The sequence below is a fragment of the Abramis brama genome (assembly GCF_963993115.1).
Source record: "Abramis brama genome assembly, chromosome: 18".
Classification (NCBI taxonomy): Eukaryota; Metazoa; Chordata; class Actinopteri; order Cypriniformes; family Leuciscidae; genus Abramis; species Abramis brama.
This window is the reverse complement of record NC_139980.1, coordinates 20129198-20152034: the sequence shown is the minus strand read 5'-3', so window position 1 is coordinate 20152034 and position 22837 is coordinate 20129198. Positions and strand designations below refer to the sequence as shown.

Below are 22837 nucleotides of genomic sequence, written 5' to 3'. Positions count from 1 at the left end.
TTATTTAGCAAGCATTTAACAACTGCCATTATAGATGAAAAAGTCAATTTACAGCCAATACAGGCAGTTTGCCATAGGAAATATATGGTTTTAAAGCGTTTTTACAGTTATAGCACCTTTTTGCCTGAGTCTTCTTACAGTCTTGCCTGATCTCCACCACTTTTATTAGTAGTACTCAAAGTGTGCCTATATATATGTGTGTCAAATTTGTTGTAAATATGTAATTTTGATAAGGAGTTTAGACAATTATATTCAGTGGCGTAACAAGCCCCTTAAGTAGGATTATCAAGGCAGGCCCCTTGAGCCCATGGTAGCCGCCAGTAGGCTACCATGAATAGGGCAGGATATGATCATACACAGAATATAAGAGATGAGATGACTAACAAAATCAGAGGGTTGTTCCATAAAACAAGATTAGAATACAAGCCAGGCTTATTTTGGTTAGTCAGACTTATTGTCGGTGGATTCTGTTTCATAAAGCAAACTTAAAATAGTTCAAACTCAGTTACCCTGGCAACTTATGCTGGGAAACTAGCCTGGTCCAGGGCAGGCTAACTGTCAGGCTAAGCCTCAGCTGTTACACAGATCCTCTAACACTGACCAACAAGAACACAATGATATTACCACTGACACTCTCTCATACCATTATTGGACTTTATTAACCACTATTAGTCCAAAAATAAATACACAGTATACAGAAAATCAACTTAAATAAGGCTACAATGATAAATTAGACAATATAGACCTCTCTCTCTCTCTCTCTCTCTCTCTCTCTCTCTCTATATATATATATATATATATATATATATATATATATATATATGTATATGTACTGTATTTATAGATATAGATAGATAAATACAATATATATACTACAGGTTTTCTTTTTTTACTGGCTGAATGTTTTGTGCCCAAGATTTAATTAGATTGTTTTAAAGATTTATGAATACATTTCTCTCTGGTTTTGTTTGGCAGCTGTAGTACATGTTTATGATTATTAGAAGAACATTATAACACAATCTAAAAAAAAGCTTTTTAAAGCAGAAGTTAAAATCACAAAATTAAAAATAAATAATTACAAAAGCACAATATAAATTTTAACTGGTAAGATGAATCTGAGCTTAGTAATTGACAGTATATTAGCCTACATTTGATTTACCCCAATAGTCCCTTTACAGTTATTGCTATCATAAAAATACACTTGTAGGTTTAAAATTCTAAATAAGGGACATCTAATGTCCAACTAACAAATATTTTAGCATATATATATATATATATATATATATATATATATATATATATATATATATATACATACATATTATGGGGGGCCAAACAGGAAATAATTCTATGTAAATCCGAATATATAGTTAAAACTCTGAATATATAGTTGTAAATCCTGAATATATAAATGCAACCCTGAATATATAGTTATAACTCTGAATATATAAATGTAAATCCTGAATATATAGTTATAACTCTGAATATATAAATGTAAATCTGAATATATAAATGTAAATCCCGAATATATAGTTATAACTCTGAATATATAAATGTAACTCTGAATATATAAATGTAAATCTGAATATATAAATGTAACTCTGAATATATAGTTATAACTCTGAATATATAAATGTAAATCCTGAATATATAGTTATAACTCTGAATATATAAATGTAAATCCTGAATATATAGTTATACTCTGAATATATAGTTGTAAATCCTGAATATATAGTTATAACTCTGAATATATAAATATAACTCTGAATATATAGTTATAACTCTGAATATATAAATGTAAATCCCGAATATATAGTTAAAACTCTGAATATATAAATGTAATCCTGAATATATAGTTATAACTCTGAATATATAAATGTAAATCCTGAATATATAGTTATAACTCTGAATATATAAATGTAAATCCTGAATATATAGTTATAACTCTGAATATATATAAATGTAAATCCTGAATATATAGTTATAATTCTGAATATATAAATGTAAATCCCGAATAGTTAAAACTCTCAATATATAGTTGTAAATCCTGAATATATAGTTATAACTCTGAATATATAAATGTAACTCTGAATATATAGTTATAACTCTGAATATATAAATGGAAATCCTGAATATATAGTTATAACTCTGAATATATAAATGTAAATCTGAATATATAAATGTAAATCCCGAATATATAGTTATAACTCTGAATATATAAATGTAAATCCTGAATATATAGTTAGAACTCAGCATGTGAGCTCCGCTCAATATTAATAATTTAGAATGAATAATTCAAACGAATGTCCAAAAAAAAAAAAAGTATAATAATTAAATAAATTAAATGGGGGGGGGGGGGGGGGATCTTTTATTCTTGCCGCCCTAGGCGGCTGCCTAGTTCGCTTAGGCACGCCGCGCGCCGGCCCTGCTTGCATGTTTATCACTATTAGCAGTGGTTTATGAAACTTCAAAGGGTTTCCTTTAAAATGACACCAAAATTGTGTATTTAGACCACTATATGTGGGTATGGGAAGCTTTTCAATTTGGGTAGGCCAAATCCAGACGGAAATCCCTCAAAATGGTCTCAGAGTTTAGGTTAAACATACAGCTAATCTACTGCCTAACGGTTTGCCAGTTGATAAAACTTTGGATAATATAATTAATAACAACATAAAATCACATCAGTGTAATGACAATGTTCTTTGCATGAAAACACTTCAATTAGCAGAATTATATTTGTATAGACTGAGATGTAAAGAAACAGTGGTGGCCTATCGTAATGAACTGTCAATAGTGATAAGGTATAGCTAAGAGTGCTCCAGACCAACCATACGAACGAATGACTTACAGAAGGTATTCTTAACTAAGAATGTTTCGGGAAACACTTATTAACGTTAAGGTAAAGCCTGAGTTATAACTTAAGAATGATAGCGTAAAAGAAGGTTTTCGGGAAATGCAGCCCAGCATATTATTTAAACATAAATATGAAACTAAATAAGCTTTTCTCTAACCCTGTACAACGAACGCGCCAGCGCGTTCTGATGGATTTTTCTTTAATGACAGTGGAAGAAACTCCGTCAATTTTTGGCCATACAGATTAGTGTGTAAGACAACTACAAAGGGTCTACTTTTATTTGTGTACATTCACAATAACACCAAAATCTTGTGCTTTTGTAAAATAAAGATCTACCTTTGTTTCAACTGTCTGTATCCGCGAGAATCTTTCTGAAACTAATAAAGTTTAAAGAATGGACTATTATCACACAAACAATGTGCTGAGACCACCTATGCAAAATGGTAAATGCCCCCAACAATGCCTTAAAAATAATCAACAAAGGCTATAGTACAGTAGCCTACGTTACACTGAGATTTCATGTCGGAGCGGGATTTGAGCGCTTGGGCCGTGAGCGATTGATTGGAGCGCATTGGCATAGAGCGGAATATTGAGCGGAGCTCACATGCTGAGTTCTAACTATATATTCAGGATTTACATTTATATATTCAGAGTTATAACTATATATTCAGAGTTACATTTATATATTCAGAGTTATAACTATATATTCAGGATTTACAACTATATATTCAGAGTTTTAACTATTCGGGATTTACATTTATATATTCAGAGTTATAACTATATATTCAGGATTTACATTTATATATTCAGAGTTATAACTATATATTCGGGATTTACATTTATATATTCAGATTTACATTTATATATTCAGAGTTATAACTATATATTCAGGATTTACATTTATATATTCAGAGTTATAACTATATATTCAGGGTTACATTTATATATTCAGGATTTACAACTATATATGCAGTTTTAACTATATATTCGGATTTACATTTATATATTCAGATTTACATTTATATATTCAGAGTTATAACTATATATTCAGGATTTACATTTATATATTCAGAGTTATAACTATATATTCAGGATTTACATTTATATATTCAGAGTTATAACTATATATTCAGAATTACATTTATATATTCAGAGTTTTAACTATATATTCGGGATTTACATTTATATATTCAGAGTTTTAACTATATATTCGGGATTTACATTTATATAATCAGATTTACATTTATATATTCAGAGTTATAACTATATATTCAGGATTTACATTTATATATTCAGAGTTATAACTATATATTCAGGATTTACATTTATATATTCAGAGTTATAACTATATATTCAGGATTTACATTTATATATTCAGAGTTATAACTATACAGGATTTACATTTATATATTCAGAGTTATAACTATATATTCAGGATTTACATTTATATATTCAGAGTTATAACTATATATTCAGAGTTACATTTATATATTCAGAGTTATAACTATATATTCGGGATTTACATTTATATATTCAGATTTACATTTATATATTCAGAGTTATAACAATATATTCAGGATTTACATTTATATATTCAGAGTTATAACAATATATTCAGGGTTACATTTATATATTCAGGATTTACAACTATATATTCAGAGTTTTAACTATATATTCGGATTTACATAGAATTATTTCCTGTTTGGCCCCCCATAATATGTATATATATATATATATATATATTATGTCTTTCAATTCAAACACATTTAACACAATTATACAAATGGACAGTTCCTTTAAAGACATCATATTTTCCCCCAATAAATATTCCTTATTTTTCCTTCTACTTTTTTTCTTTTGTGATAATACCCACCAACACATACATATGATTTAAGGAAAAAAGACAAAAAACAATAAATAAATATTAATAAAAATCTAACATTCACATATTTATATCAAACTCTTATAATGACAAAGTTATTCAAGTAATATTATTTAAATATCAAATATTCAATATTAAATAAGTAAATAAATAAAATAACAAATAACTAGAAATAAAAGGGAGGGTTATATAAAAATGTAGTTAATGTAGGCTAATATATATTCCTTTATTTTATGGAATATTCTTTGATTTTAGAGTTGCACATATCTTTTCAAAATGTATACATTTGCTCTTAATTTCATGTTATCCTCTCCATAATGTACTTTAGAAACTAAATCTACTCATTTAAAACTGGGGATTCTTGCTTTCTCCAAAAAGTATTGCATTAAAAGCTGTAATTCTCAGCATTCTAAATAAGTATACATCATCTTTATTAAGTAGCATAGGTCCTATACCCACAACTATATTTTGTATCTTTATATGTTTAGTTTCTTAAAATAAACTTCCCTGAATTAGGCTACTTCTGTTCACTGAAGTACTTCTGTTCGCTAGAAGTTCACTGCAACTTATCCAACATCCTAAAGATAAATTATTATAATTAGAAGATATTTCTAGTGTTATAAAATATCGCGTATTAATTTTCCAAGCAAAATGTATATTTTAGTCAGAATTATTGCGCTCCTATTTGGCGCGCAGCAGCGCTCGTTCAATATGAAGATTAGCAGCAAAATGGATACATTTGCATGACTTTCTAACATTTACAGATGGAGAATATAACTGTAAAATGTAAGTTTTGCACTGAGGGGGAAAAAAAACAGCATAAAATATACGCTGTTTGATGGTGGATCGATTTGATCCACGATCGACCTCTAGGGCTGCTTCAAAAACGCGTGCACACGCAATTATCTAGACTTGATAAACCTGGATCAAATTAGTGAGATTGCGTGAACTTCAATTACCTTTTATGGAACCACTTTAGCCCCAACTTATTTGTTAGGCTCATTCAAGTCCGGTTTTGGAGTTTAATCCCCGCTTTTCTAAGCGTCTTTTATGGAACAACCCTCAGGAGGAGCCTACGCTCACCAAAAAAAAATCCAAACAAACAAAAAAAAAAACACTGGTGACAGCGCACCATAACACATTGTTAGGCCTAGGTCCAAATACATAAAAAAGATGCTCTCTTACATTATAGCGGGATTTTTCGGGCTTTCCTATGTGCAACTGCAAAGTTGTCGATTAGATCAGGATTGTGCGCACGGGCATTCTCAATTGACCCTTCACAGGGAGTTTGATTGACAGGCGATCTGACTAATCATAATCCGCCATTTTGTCCCACAAAGCAGTCAGGAGAGTTAGTAGATTAACATTGGAGGATTTAAATTTGAAAAACAAAGTGTACTGATGTCTTAGCACTTTAAAACAACATTCCTTTTATGTTCATTCATGTTTATTTTAATGCTATAAATTAACTAGAAGGAAGAGATGATCGGTTCACGAGCAGCTTTAACTGAGCCTCGAGTCTACAGCGATCTGTCAGACACATTAAAGAGTCACAAAACGGTATTTATTGTTTAAATGTCTCGAAAAAATTACTACATTTGAAAGGTGAGACTTTTGCCGCTTTTCCATTACCAGTACCAGCTCAACTCAACTCGACTCGACTCGACTCGACTCGGCTAGGCTCGCTTTTCGCTCAGTTTTCCATTGCAGATAGTACCTCCACAATAGTACCTGGTCATCATAGCGACGCCGCAGGAAACTGCCGTGACTTAATCTTCTACGCGAGATACATCCGCTACAACACACAGGACAGAGGCCTACCATCTGGCCAGGTTTCAAGTCTCTAGGCCTTACGGTTTGGCCTGCACGATGCGTTTTACGAATCCTTACAATTACAATAGGGTTTCAGCATTTCATGCTTGAACCCCTAATAAGAATGAAGGCTTTTTGACAGTTATAGCGCCACCTATGGTCCGACCTCCATGAAACTCTGCATGCTTCCTCACCATGTTCTGACACATATGCTCATCAATTTTTGTGAAGTTCCGAGTTTTCCTTTGGGATTTATAGGCTTTTGAGTGTATTTTGCCACGCCCCTTTTCTAAATGACCCTGTTACAGCCACCCAAATGCCAAAGTTCAACTTTTTTTGATAATTATTGATCTAGAGAGTCCAGAGAATTGTCCTAGACTGGTCTGATTCCGATCGGGCGAAAAACCAGGGACTAGTTCGCAAAAGTAGGTTTTGGACAAAATTCGACATAGCAGAAAATTTTCCCTGCCTAAATCAAAATCGGAGATAGCCATTTTGTCCGCCTCGAGCCAAGGATTCCAACGATATAGGACACTTGATCCTGGGACAAACGGTCTAAGAGTTATGAGCAATTTTGAACTTTTGGTTGCTGTAGCGCCACCTATGGGCCATTCGGGGTCATACTCTGATAGGTTGTCCCCAAATTGAGGCCTACCATCTGGCCGGGTTTCAAGTCTCTAGGCCTTATGGTTTGGCCTGCACGATGCGTTTTACAAATCCTTACAATTACAATAGGGTTTCAGCATTTCATGCTTGAACCCCTAATAAGAATGAAGGCTTTTTGCCAGTTATAGCGCCACCTATGGTCCGATCTCCATGAAACTCTGCATGCTTCCTCGCCATGTTCTGACACATATGCTCATCAATTTTTGTGAAGTTCTGAGTTTTCCTTTGGGATTTATAGGCTTTTGAGTGTATTTTGCCACGCCCCTTTTCTAAGTGACCCTGTTACAGCCACCCAAATGCCAAAGTTCAACTTTTTTTTTGATAGTTATTGGTCTAGAGAGTCCAGAGAATTGTCCTAGACTGGTTTGGTTCCGATCGGGCGAAAAACCAGGGACTAGTTCGCAAAAGTAGGTTTTGGACAAAATTCGACATAGCAGAAAATTTTCCCTGCCTACATCCAAATTGGAGATAGCCATTTTGTCCGCCTCGAGCCAAGGATTCCAACGATATAAGATACTTGATCCTGGGACAAACGGTCTAAGAGTTATGATCAATTTTGAACTTTTGGTTGCTGTAGCGCCACCTATGGGCCATTCGGGGTCATACTCTGATAGGTTGTCCCCAAATTGAGGCCTACCATCTGGCCAGGTTTCAAGTCTCTAGGCCTTACGGTTTGGCCTGCACGATGCGTTTTACAAATCCTTACAATTACAATAGGGTTTCAGCATTTCATGCTTGAACCCCTAATAATGAATAGTATTATATTCTTATTGTTAGGCTTCTTAAAACACCAGTGTGTATGTAATGTAAGTCAATATAGACTGAGACACTATATCACAACTAAAAAGACCCCAGACCCCCCTAGAGAGACCAATGACCACCCACCTAGTCTCACAAAATCCTGAGGGAAATACTGGTATGGTAGTAACAATAATTGTATTGGATTATGTATCTAAGGTAGCTTTTACTAATGTATGAAGACTGTTTGGCTACCGATGTTGTAGTCATACACTTGTTTCATGTAAACTGAATGGAAAGGAATCTCTTTGCCCTTGTTGATCTTGGCATCTGGTTGTAAATAAAATATTTATTGGACATTTGTAGTAGCTGTGATGTGCTCAGCTGCGTCTCTGAAGGCCATCTGATGTTGTGATGCGTCTTCTGTCCCCCAAGGAAATTATTTGATCCTGCTGTGGTCTCGTGTGACCATTTACATGGTTATGTAGCTTGTAGACCTGAGGGATTATGGGATAAGGGTCTTATTTTGTTGTTGTAAGTCAATTTGATTGTGGAAGTTAAAGAAATAATTAAAGTACGTGGATTTTTATCAAACATACCTGATATAACTCGTCAGCTCATCAGTTGAGGATCCAGTGACCTGCATTGGATACGTTTAAAGTGGAGACATCCTAAATCCAAACTGTTTGGGGGCCTTCAGGAACAGAGTTGGGAAGTACTGTTGCTTTTCAATCGGGAGAAAAAAATAACTATCAAATCAAACAAGCCAAACTCTGGTGTCAAACAGTAAAAGGAAACCAGTTTCTGCAAGTTATAAAAAAAGTGCTCACTTCTCTAACAGTTGCCTTTCTTGTCCAGCTGCAGTTTGGTGGGATGGCCTGATCTTTGGTAGTTTCTTCTTGGTTGCACCATGTTATTCATAGTTGACTTCACATTGCTTCAAGAACAGATCTAAGTTTTACCAATCTTTGTGTAATCTTCTCCAGCTTTGGTCCTCCGACCAACAGGCAGTTCCTTCAACGCATGGGAATAAGAACAAGGGGTTATTCAAGCACTGTATAATTTAAAAGGTCTGGGAGCTCAAGCTTATAATTGAAATTAGTGTAAGAGTTTGAATACTTGGCCTCACACGTCTTAAAGGTGAAGTGGTAAGTGGATTATTTCTGCATCATTTGTGGCATTAAATGGAATCGTTAAAATAACGACTTTTCAAACTTCACCCATCTGTCATTGGCATCACAAACAGACGCTGGTCTGGACAATCAAGTTTTTTTTAAAGACACTAAACATTTTAAAATATTCTTCTGTAGAGCTGCTTTGCAGTCATTTCTTAATTGATGAATTTTGCAACAGTTATTTTCCTGTTTATTTCTGTGAAGCTGCTTTAAAACCATCTGTATTGTATAAATCGCTATACAAATAAATGTGACGAATTTATTTGAAAATGGTCAGGAAAAAGTATTTCAGTGTCCAAAATTTTACAAACTTTACCTTAAAACACAAGACATAATAAATATCAAAACACTCCCTAGTTTCCTAACAGAGTAAACAAAGAGTACTCAGCACTTGTCTCCCTGAGGAGGCGACTAGGCTCTGAGCAAATGGCTTCATTTGTAGTTGTGTGCTCAAGTGAGGATCAAGGTCACTGTTGCAGTCAATGATTAAACTAAAGACAACGCTCCCAGCAGCAGGTAAAGATTGAAGCGTACTGTAACATTGTTGCTGGTTATTCAGTCACTTTACTTTGGTTCAAATGGATAGTTCAGCCAAAAATAAAAATCCTGTCGTCATTTACACTCATGTCATTCTGAATCTGCGTGACTTACTACTTCTGTGGAACACAAAATGTTTTTTGTCCATACAATGAGTCAGTGTTTTTTTTTTTCAAGACTTTCATTGTATGACTTTAATGGCAGTCTAGCTGTTCATTACCACTCTCTCCACCGGTGAGACTTTGTCCGCACTACTGTATTGTTTACGTTGTGTCGTGTAGCCCTAGATCTTCCAGTTTCTCTTTTTGAATTTGACGAATACAGAGTACTGCCACCTGCTGGTATGGAGAGTTATTTCCTCTCAAGCAGGAACATGCCAGTTGGCCGTTGGGTGTAGGGTGGTGAGTAGTGTGTAGACCATTGGCTTTGCAGTGTGTTCAAGTGCAACTTTCATTTCCAGACGCAGGCGACTTGAGGCGACACCACAGTCTACTGTCGTCACCTCCAATTCTTTAATGTTGGATTGGTGTTTCTGGCCCTTATGGGACTTTTCCTCCATTTTATGTGAAATTGTAAAATGTGAAAAAAAAGCTCTTAACAAACCACAGAAGTATCGTACATGTTACTGTTTAAACAATTTTTCTGCAAATCCCCAACAGAGCAATACTAATAGTGAAGCATGCCTTAGCAAACACCACTAATACGCCTAATGGATCTCAGTCTAGAACCTCAACATGAACTCACTATCCAAACATGACTTCTCTCTCTCTATCCATTTCTGTCTTTCTCTAACATTCTTTGTTTTCCCGGTAACACTTTACAATAAGGTTCCTTTATTAAACATTAGTTAATGTATTAACTAACATGAACTAACAATGAGCAATACATTTATTACTGTTTTTGTTAATCTTTGTTAATGTTAGTTAATACAAATAAAGCTGTTCATTGTTTGTTCATGTTAGTTCACAGTGCATTAACTAATGTTAACAAAATTTTAATGAAGTATTAGTAAATGTTGAAATTAACATTAACAAAGTTGAACAAATGCTGTATAAGTGCAGTTCATTATTAGTTAATGTTAACTAATGTAGTTAACTAATGAACCTTATTGTAAAGTGTTACCGTTTTCCCTTATCCTCTGTTCTTATTTCCCCTATCCTGCTGTGAGACAAAAATCTTGTGCAGGCTTTTAAACAAGATTGGTTCTCACTTTCTTTTTAACCAAGTTTGAATTCTAAACTCAGACAAACATTTAAGTTTTTTTTTTTTTCAGAGTTAATTTAAGTTTATAGACGGCCAATAGCTTTTTTTCCCTCTCTTTAAGTTTCATTGTCTGCCGTGCTGTAGTTTTCTAACAGAATGAGGTCAGACTGTAAGGAATGAATTATTTTAGGGACTGTTGTTTCTGCTTGGACTGCCACATCTTGCAGCAATTGATCCAGCAACTTCTTGTACACACCCATTTTAAAGCTTTCGCTTTGAGTTTTTTCCTCAAATTTTTTTCCCTTTCTGTTTCTCTTCTTCAAGACTCACTTGAAGAGTCATTCACAAACACACACACACAGTTTTGATTTGTATTTAAAACACATGCAGTATTGGCAGCGTCCACAGTGTGTTGCAACAGATGTTCAAAGGAAACTGAACGACAGCATTCCTGTAGGCTCATCAGTGTGTTTCCAAGAAGTCTGAATTCATCTCAGTTCTCTCGGAACAAACCCTGCTGCATTTGTGGGATTTGGTTGCGACTGCTGTTGAAAGGGAGTGCTTGTGGTGTCATGAAGACAGCTTTACGTTTGCTGTGGCCTATCCTGAAGATTCCCGCGTGAGCCTTGTGCCGCAGTGTTTGGAAGTGGGTCATGGCATTGCTGATGCGATTGGAAGCGACAAAGCGAGAGGGCCAGACTCAGTCCCCCACCCCCACACGCTCATCCACGTCGTGCCGCCACACACAAACATCCATGTCAGTTCACTGAACTAACATGGGCAAATAGCTGATCAGCGTGTTAGATTTATTTGATTATGATATGCAGAGTTGTCTCTCAATACATTTGGAGCTGAATTTTTGGAATCTGTGATATAGTAAACCAAACTACAAGAAATGGTGTACATTATGTGCAGTTTTTTTTTTACCATATAAACTGCAAAAATAAACAATACTGACATACACACCAAACAATACAAACACAAAAATAAAACAACTATTTGGAAGATTTGGAAGCAGCAGAATAGTTCAGTCAACTTTTAGTCAAAATAGTCAGATTGTATATATGAAATATAAAGTATGGAAATACTTGTGCAACTTTGAATTTGTTACATTTACAGATAAGTACACCTTAATTGAATAAAACAAATTTGCAACACGGAAGCTATTTGATGAGAAGCTGTGCGAGACTTCCAATTAATTCGCCTCTATAGGTAAATAACTAGAATAACAGTGCATAAATGATAAAACATTTTGTGCTACAAACCAGTGTGTGATTTTGATTATGATAATTAAAACAATATGATAACAAATGTCAGTTTGCAAAATTAAGCAGCATAACAGACTTTTTGTGTACATAACTGGAAGCAAATGACATGGGAAGCCTTGCACATTCAAGCTACAAATGGCCGTGCTCCTCTTATGTTAAAAATAAGTTGGATATATAACAGTAAAATTTAATTTACGGACTGGCATATGAATTATTAAACACTGCAATTAATCCTAAAATTAATTGTTTATTTAAAATAAGTTTTAAATAAAAAATAATAAAAATATATATATTTTATTAGCTCTTTAAACACAAGCTTCCGCAGAGAAAGTGGGTGCTAGCAAGCAGCAAGTTCAAACTAGACGGTACAGTTATACCATTTATTACACGGTATTTCACCACATAATAATAAGAGATATATAAGAAATATTGATTTGAGATTAAACTGAATCATACCTGTTTGTTATCTTATAATCTGTTATAGTGTACAAGCACAAAACAATCGTCTCAAAATGGCATCAGCTGCGTTTGTATGAAACGAGAGAGTGAGTCCACGATACCCAGATGACATAATTAAATAACTGTACACAAAATATTGATTTGAGTTTTAATATTTTATAGCTCACCAAAGGCAAAACTTCCACAAGGAAAAATCTTTCCTAGCAAGCATAAAGCGCCAACTTCAGTAACCCGGATGATCCAGTGTTATCAGTTTTTACAGGTTGTTATTGGGGGAATAACATACCGCTAGATGGTGTGATTGACCAATCAGAATCAAGTATTCCACCGAGCCGTGTAATAAATTATATATAAAATGCAACCTGCCAAAGTGGCTAGTAGGAGTGACTGCGTTAAACACACCACTGCTGAAATCCACCCGCACTAGTGTTAATGTTAAGCCCTGAATTTAATGTACTTAACCGCACTGCGAGTATAATAGTTTTGAATATGAAATACTGAATAATACATGCACTGGTTGTTATCTTGAATCAGGCCCAGAGGGATTTGTGAAGACTTAACATAGAGTTGTTTAAATGTTCGTTGTCTTTTGAGCTGAATCTTATAGCAAAAGGTCAGTTATGTTGTCCTCAGACCAATAGCTCTGATGAGGCTGAGTATGAAAACTGGATGTTTATAACTGCTTTTGGGTATAGTGGAGTCATATTTTGGTAATACTTTAGTTTAAGGTCCAATTCTCACTATTAACTAGTTGTTTACTTGCATGCATATTACTAGGATATTGTCTGTTTATTAGTAGTTACAAAGCAGATATTAATGCCTTATTCTACATGATCATATTCTACATCCCTTAATCCTACCCAATACCTAAACTACCATTCTAACTATTAATAAGCATTAAATTAGTAGTTTATTGAGGCAAAAGACATAGTTAATAGTTAGTAAATAGTGCGAATTGGACCCTAAAACTAAAGTGTGACCCATATTTCTAATAGCTGGTTCTGGTTGGAATGGTGTTTGGTAGTGGATGGATCTTTTCACTAGGACGCTGGTCCAGAGATTTTGTGGATCGGAGTTGATTCTTAATCGGCTTGGCCCGTGCCCATAGTTCAGTCAGCCAGATGAAGTTAGATTAGAGTGTCACAAGGGAATTGCAGCCATCCAGCACTGCCTCGCTGTCCACCGCTGAGGGCTTTACTCAGACACGCCAGTGGGTTTAGCTTTTAGGCTAATAACTAATGCCACCCATCTTATACACCCTGCCAACACAGTTGGTATATAAAATGACTGAATGAGGAAAAAATGAGGAAATATGAACATTATTGTGTGGCATTCATTTTTGATATTTTCACAAAAACTGAACAGAAGCGCATTCATTAAATGATTAAAATCAGCACATAAACACTTTTTGTCTTTTTTTCCTCAAAAGGGAACTTTTGGCTGTTTAAATTTCCCAGTTTCCTAGCTAACTGTCAGCACATGTATTTCATTCCTTGGATAGCCAAATGAAACAAACTGCACGCCTTAAACAGTTTTTTAAAAAGTTAGTTAAAGTATGTGCTTTATTTCTGCTCACAATAGTAATTGGTGAACTGCAGAAGGTCGGAAAGTACGGTCTTTGCTCAGTTGGTCAATAAGACCAAATGTTAAATTGCAGCATAATATATTTTACAAACAGGAAATATGTTATGGGAGTGTAAAGTCACATTTAGTTAGTGGGTCCCCTCATCTGAGGGGTCGGACAATGCTCCTAGTTGTTCCCATTAATTAGTTCAAATGGTCGTTTTCAATGAATCTATTCAAAACTATAATTTAACGATTTGTTTGCTTCATGACTCAAAAATGTTTCCCGAAGTCACTGTGTTTTTCACTTAAAGTCCCCCTGTAGTCAATAATTTTATCCCTCAAAACTCATCTTTGATCACCAAAATGACATATAAAAAATGCCTTATTCATGCCTTAAAATAGCTTGAATGTAACTCTACACACTTGCCTCATTTAGTATACGCAGTTCTATGAATATGCAAATTAGCCCCGCCTCCACTCACTCACACCAGCTCAGAGATCCACTTGTTGACGATCACGTGTTGATCTGATTGGTTACAAGATAGTTTGTGATGTCAGAAACACCAGCAATTTCAAACCGTGTTTTTGAGACTGTCTTTGGTTCACTTCAGTTTTAAGGAGAAAATACTCTGGTGTTGACTTATGAATTTATTCATGGTTTGTCTTAAAGCATATTAAAAACACCACACAGACATATAAACAACATTAAAAACTTGATTTTCACCACTGGGGGACTTCCGTGCCCCAAAAACACATGTGAGTGGACATTTTGAGTGGACAAGCTCAAAACGTTTTAGACCCTGTTTACACCTGTATTTAGCATTGTCCACTTGTGATCCGATCGACCAAAACGCAAATCTTAATGCTAGGTATAAACAGTGGCTTGACATGTGACACCCTTTATAGGCATTGGGACATTAACAGTTACAGATTTCTTTGCAAAGTTCACTGCTGTACCATCTACAGCAGTTTAGATTAGCAGCTGTAGACTGCGGTAAAATAATTCTCTCATGACAATTCTTGGAGTGTTTGGCATGGTAATGGATATGACAAAGTTGATATGTTTGGTCTTGGTGTAATACAGGGTGGGCCATTTATATGGATACACCGTAATAACATGGGAATGGTTGGTGATATTAAAGTCCTGTTTGTGGCACATTAGTATATGTGAGGGGGCAAACTCCTCAAGATGGGTGGTGTGTACTAATATATACTAATGTGCCACAAACAGGACTTTAATATCACCAACCATTCCCTTGTTATTACGGTGTATCCATATAAATGTCCCACCCTGTAGATCTGCTATGGTGCTGCTGTTATTGCTGCTGCTGCAGAGCAAGTACGGGACTTGCTATTGCCAATACAAACACAACACTCTGCTGTTGTCAAGTAAGACATGCTGCTGCTACTGTACAATAACATACATGATTTACCTTTAGCAGATATATACAGGTGGAGCTGGGGAGGGTGGAGGGTTTCTGAAAGTGCGCTGCAACTGCTACAGCAAATGCTGACCAAGTATTTGAAGGTTAAGCAGGGAGTTCATTGGCTACTGATACAGCAGGAACCAATCAGCTGTGCCCTATAGAGAATGATGTGACTGCAAGCAGATTGAGTTAAGGATCTATCAGCCTGCGCCATCTAGACTTTCATGACAGAACTTTGTATTTATCATTCACTTAATCTAAACCCTGTAACCTGTGATCTTATAATTCAGTATTGCATTGCATTATTCCTTTTCTTGTTTGTTTTTTGTCTTGCATGTTACGAGGTCTGTGATGTGGTGTATAATTTTCCATGCGGTCATAGCCAGAACCATGATGCCAGCCCAGAAATTGAAAGTAGTATTAGTCATGTTACTGGCTCTGTACAGACCACATCAAACCATGCATGACGCTTTTGGTCATTTTAATTCTTTGACACTGTGTACAGAGAAAACATAAATAATCTCAATTGTGTTACCAGAAGGAAGGCTAATTTTAAGCTTAAAGCACTGTGGGATTAAATTAAAAACACATATGCATGAGATATGAAAGCTGCAGTAACTTCTTTGGGTTAAAAATGATCCAAAATAAATTTTTGAGCAGGTACATAACCAGCCAGTGTTTAAAACTATCTGCTTGCCTTAGCTAGATTCAAAACGGTAAGCTTGTTACCGTTAATGTTTTTAATTCCAGTGGTACTGGTGGATTTCCGCGGGAAATTCGAGCATGTCTTTGCGTCATTACGTCACATCTGTACACATAAAGAAGGAGTCTCGGCTGGTAGGCTATATTGCGTGTGAGGATGTTGGAGGTGGAGATTTATAGCCTTTTCTCACAGCACTTGATAAAATTAAACTTATCAATTTGATGGCGGATCCAGAAAGGTTCAAACGACAATCACCAGTAACAACTGGAGATTCACCCGTTGTAAAATGCAAAAACTTCGGACTTCGGAGTGGCTACAGAAAAAAAGAGACTGCAACCGGGCCCATGCGAAAACAAGGATAAAAATCGGAAAGGCATTAAAAGTAGTCACGCAATGCTGAAGTTGTTAACATTAACAATTTGAGAACAAAGTATAATTTGCACCATTTAACATGATATGATAAGCGAACGTCAGATTTAATCAGCACGATTTACTGCAATGCTTTTTTTCCCTTAGTTGGTCAGAACAAAAGTGGATGTTACTTACTTGTTCAGATGACATGTTCAGACAATTCTTATGTTGGTCATACTTCCAAAAAGTAGAATCTGTGATTGTGAATGACAGTATCCACACCGGCGCGGTGACTGACAGCCGCACATTCTCCTCAAAACATTGGATTCATCGGAAATCCATCTGTGTCGAGGAGTTGATAATTCCGCGAATAACTGCACTTGCAGATTTCGAACAGACAAAGAGGAAAAACTATGGACTGCAGCTTTAAGTAGGCTGAATCAATTCAAAACAAACCCCAAAATAGATCACAGGGTGAATTCTCAAGTCTTTAATTAAACTGAAGTTTCACCGCAGTTTGAAAAATATCAAAGGTATGTGATTTTGGGCTTCAGAATGCTTCACCTGATGTGCTAATTAGTGTTTGTGACTTTGATTCAACAAATCTTTTGATCACAGTACCAAAAAAGACTTGTTCATTGATTAATTTAGCGACACTTTCTTTCATTGTTGAATGCGATTGACACTTATGCTGATCTGAAGAAATTAGCAATTGTTGGTCAGCAGGTTGTCTTGTAGAGTGTGTTTGTTCAGGAGGTCCAACCTGAAATGTTCCTTTACAGTAAGTTCACAGCAAAAATTGGTTCTCATAAATGATTCTCAGTTCACAACAGAAAAGCCACTAGTTACACTACTAATACTGTGGGTTTTTTTTTTTTTTTCTTTACATTAGATTACATTCAATTTTAAATGTTCTCCCTTTTCTATTTTGTCTTACAGATGCATCTTCAAACTACATTCGCCAGCTGGAAACCAAGGTCCGGATTCTAGAGGACAATAACAACAAACTTCTGTCACAAGTAAGGACTGTGTTAACAACATGCTTTCTTTCTATAGCACTTTATGAGTAACTAGACCTAGATTTGCCATCGGGTGCCAACCTTAGTGGTGGCAGTTTGGGGTTATGAAAGAGGCAGCCAATCTTTAATTCATGGTGGGTCAAACTGTTAAATTGGCACACAGCATCCCCTCTGGCATGAAGAAGGAGCGGCTTACCGTCACGCTGGGATTGTGTGGGCATCTCTGAGCGTCTGTGGCCTCAATTTAACCTCTCTCGTGGAGAATGAGTGGGTTTTACCAACCGAAAGAGCATTTAAAGTTCACCTATGTATCCTTAGAGTACCACAATCAACCTGCTTATCACCAAAAGTCAGAAATGTATTTCCCCTCTATAGTACAGACATCTACAACAAAACGCTTACTGTGAACCCATCCAGCAGAGGAGCATTACAGCCCACTCTCCTCTGCACTTGAATAGGATTTCAATAGTTCTTTCACCTCAAGCTTGTGTAGGTTGGAATAAAACGTGCATATTTAGAGAAGTGAGGGGCAATTACATTTTCATGGCTTCACAGAGGTACTTTTTAAAAGCTGGTAAAGGGATAGTTCACCCAAAAATCTAAAAGTGAACTGTACTTTGATGACTGTACAGGGCTGTTACTACTGTAACAATTGTTTTGATTATCAATTAATCTGTTTAATATTTCTTCAATTAATCGGATACAAGATTTACTGTATTTAATTGTTGTAAATCCTACCTAATGTACTCCTCTTAAAGGGTTAGTTCACCCAAAAATGAAAATTATGTCAGTAATTACTCACCCTCATGTTGTTCCAACCGCGTAAGACCTTCGTTCATCTTCGGAACACAAATTAAGATATTTTTGATGAAATCTGAGTGCTGGATCACTTCTCCATAGGCTGCTAGGTGACCGAAACTTGCTGGCCCAGAAAAGTTATTAAAGAGATCGTTAATATAGTCCAAGTGACTACAGTGGCTCAATCTTAAGTATATCAAGCGACAAAAATACTTTTTGTGCGCAAAAACAAACAAAAATAACGACTTTATTCCACTATTCATTTCCTTCTCTCTGGGCCTCTAGTTGGTTCACGTAGTGTTTTTGCGCTGCGCGTCTGTGTTACACGTCACCACGTAGGCTCACAATTGGCCGATGCTGGTCATGTGTGTGATGCGTGTTGACGTGCAACACAGACGCGCAGCGCAAAAACACTACGAGGCCCAGAGAGAAGGAAATAAATAGTGGAATAAAGTCGTTATTTTTGTTTGTTTTTGCGCACAAAAAGTATTCTCGTCACTTGATATACTTAAGATTAAGCCACTGTAGTCACTTGGACTATATTAACGATCTCTTTAATAACTTTTCTGGGCCAGCAAGTTTCGGCCATTCAGAACTTCTACTAGCCAAAAAAGAAGAAATGAACCAAGTTAACTACGTCACAGCTTTTTTATATATATATATATATATATATATATATAATTTGGATTTCATATTTCTTGGATAGGATAATCCTCTCATCCAGCCATCTCCTCCCTTCCTCATTCATTCTCATCCTTTTCACGAAAAATGTGTTTTAGGTGGACAGATCAATCAAGTGAGTAAACATAGTAACACGCCACATTGGCTAGTGATTTGACAGCGTTACCTGCCACACTTGATTTTTACCCGGCTTGGCGGTATCATGGAATATATTATGTCGACCAAAAATGTTTTAAAATATAAACATTACATTATAAATCAAAAATCAACTGTTTGTTTACAGATACAATATATACACTAGTTAAGTCAAGTCAAGTCACCTTCATTTATATAGAGCTTTTAACAATATGGATTGTTTCAAAGTAGCTTTACAGTGATAATAGGAAATTAAAGTAACAGAGATTGTTTTGGCTTTACAGCAGCTCTAGAATAAAGTTATTGTCCAGCTAAAGTTAGTTTTGATTGATTCACTTCCATTGCAAAGATCATTAGTTAGTAACTTAGGGGCCGCTAACATGACACCGTTCTAACAGAAAACCCTTAACACGCTCCGGCCCGCTCATCCGCACAACAACAGTGCCTGGTGTCTCGAGAACTCAAACCTTGAAATAGGTTCCAAGGTGCAAGCGTTGAAAAATTTTGAAAAACGTTATCATTTCCGCTACACTACTGGGCAAAGGTTTGAAATAATGTTTTTGTTTTATGTTTTTGAAAGAAGTCTCTTATGCTCAACAAGGCTGCATGTATTTGATTAATAATTCAGTTAAAAAAAACTGTAATATTGTGAAATATTACCATTTCAAATAATTTTCTGTTTTCAAATATTTTAAGTTCATTCATTCCCGTGAAGTTCATTTTCAGCATCATTACTCCAGTCTTCAGTGTCACATGATCCTTCAGAAATCATTCTAATATGCAGATTTGCTGCATCACAGGAATAAATTACATGGTTATTTTAAATTGTAATAATATTTTACAGTATTACTATTTTTACTATCTTTGACCAGATAAATGCAGCCTTGGTGAGAATAATAGACTTCTTTTAAAAATATTTTAAAAAATCTTAATTTTTCCAAACTTTAGAATGGTAGACTGTATACTGAAATTTATTTTTGGTTTGAATATAAGGGATTCTATTATAATGCCATTTCAGTAAGTATATCATTATGGGATTACAATTAAATAATTTACATTTTAAAACTTTTTTTTTGTTCAATGAATGAATATTTTATTTAAAATATATATTTTAGTCAAAATCATTTATGTTCCTTTTCTCTGATGCTGTCCGCCGACATCCACTCAAATAGGCCTATGGCATATGTTGCTAGAGATCAGGTTTGACATTGAAATCAGAACATCAATAGCCGCGTTTCCACCGAAATTACCCGGAACAATTTGTCCCAGGAACTTTTTTCCCAGGAACTTTTTTTGCCCCAGACCGGTTGCTTTCTGCGTTTACACCGCGGTCTAAAGTACCGGGAAGGTAAACTGCGCGCAACTGCTCCTCCCAGTCTGCGACGGACAGTAATCAGTTTTGAGCGCCACATTTATAATAAGTATGGAGGAGATTCAAACTGTGCTGCAGTTATGTATTGGTTTACTAACCAAATACATAACTGTATTTACAGTAATAAATTAACAATAAATTAATTAATAAATTATAATAAATTAATAAATTAATAAATTAATTAATAAATAAATAAATTAATAAATCAATAAATAAATTAACAAGGTAATTAACAAAACAAAATAGACGAGCACTGATACTAAAGCGTGTTCAGAAAACTCGTATGCGTATAAAATTAGACAACGTATGTTATCAGTTATTGTGAGATGCCTGGGACAAAAGCGCAAAAAATTCCTCTTTCGCAAATACACTTAAAAAATGCCTGAACCCCGTCTATCAATCATAAATAGTGACAGTCTTGTAAATAGTTGTTTGTTAAAGCGCTATTTCAATCCTGTTATAGTAAATTTATAACATGGTTTGGAGTGCCTTGCAATGTGTAAACATAATGACTTAATAATAAAAGCTGTGGCAGAAAAGAGACGAGCACTGATAAAGCGTGTTCAGTAAGCTCGTAATGCTAACGTTAGATATAAAATTTGTATGTTATCAGCTATTGCGGACATTGACCGTGAGATGGCTGGGATGAACGCGCAGAAAGTTTCCTCTTCCACAAAATAAAGACTGAAACTCGTCGCCAGTCCACCAGTTTTTTTTTATTAAATTCCATATTTGTAGACAGACAACTCTTACTGCATGAAGCCACGACACGAACCGCAATAGATTTTTTTTAAAAGGGAGGTTAAAAATAAATAAAATGCTGCGTGGAGTCATCCAACCAAAATGCAGCGTGAACACAACCAATCAGCTTGTGCAGCGCACAAGTCCCACCCCTAAAAGTTCCTGAACTTTGAAAAAGTACTACCTCGTGAGCAGGGACTATCGGAGGGGGAAATATTTACCCGGAACTTCATTTAGACCCTGGTTCCTGCGGTGTAAACACATCGAGTACCAGCCCAAAGTTCCTAGTTCCTGGGGAAAGTTCCTGCGGTGGAAACGCGGCTAATGTGGCCAGTGTCACGACTGTTGTATGGCTTCAGAAAGCTTAGAATATGGTGCACAAGCCAATGCCATATCAGTCCTTTCACCTTTAATATGTACAGTAAAAGAGCAGCCAGTCCTTTCTTTAGCATTTCTTTTTTGTGTTCCATGGATGAAAGAAAGTCATATACTGGGAATGACACGGTGGTGTATCTCCTGGTGAATTATTCCTTCAGTCTCCAGTGAGAATAAAAACACTGTGTGGGCACTGGAAATACTGACTACAAAGCAGTTCTCATGAAGCCCTTTGTAGGTAGAATTCATCACAGTATTCATAGAAACAAAGCCGAGAGTGTTGGCATGGCCAAGGGCTTGAAGAGAAAGAGTCCATGGATCTGCAATAATTCTCTCTTTTAATCACATATCCTCATTACGTTTTCATCGCCAGCCCCGCTCTGTCTCGCAGTGGATGTGGGTGTATCAGACGGTGGTACGCTTAAAATGTTGTGCCATTTCGAGTCAAAGCTATTTGAGTCTCTATCTCTGAACATGTGGAACATAGGGCTTTGAATGTCTGAAAGCATTTTATCCCCAGGATGGAAAGCACTTTGTAAGAGTATGATTAAAATGCAAGAGAGTTACTTTCTCCCTCCGGTCAAATGAGAGAAAACGGTTTTCGTCTCATCGGTGCGGTCCTCTGAGAATGAGTGCATTCACTTGAAGCATGATTAATTCAGAGGAGAGCTCAATCCTTCAGAGAACACTGTCCTGAGCGCACATGAACCGAGCTGAACTGGTGATTTCCCAGGATACCTACACTAGGCTTTTCCTAAAAGCCATTTCAGCTGTTGCGATAGATGACACTTTTGGTTTGTGACTTACTTGTGACCCTGAGATTGAAAGGTCTGTTGTCATGGAAAGGCCCTATAAGTCTTTGTTTTGCTGACAAATGTCACATTCACGTCATGGTAGAAACTGGTCACCAGTGTTAGGGAAAGTTATTTTTAAAAAGAATGCATTACAATATTGCGTTACTCCCTAAAGTGTAAGTGATTGCTTTACCTTGTTGCTTTTTATGGGAAGTTATATGTTGCTTTTGCGTTACTTTTTTTCACCTGGACTGTTTTTTGTTTTGTTTTGTTTTGTTTTT

General features: G+C 35.7%; 1 protein-coding gene across 2 annotated transcripts in view; it reads left to right on the top strand.

Annotated features, from left to right (window-relative positions):
• Positions 1-22837, top strand: part of ccdc85cb (coiled-coil domain containing 85C, b) — a 68623-nt gene that overhangs the window by 22111 nt on the left and 23675 nt on the right. For both annotated transcript variants that reach the window (XM_084091931.1, XM_084091930.1), the window contains exon 2: positions 17581-17660. In XM_084091931.1, the coding sequence (XP_083948057.1) occupies positions 17581-17660 (80 nt within the window). The remainder of the gene's footprint in view (positions 1-17580; positions 17661-22837) is intronic.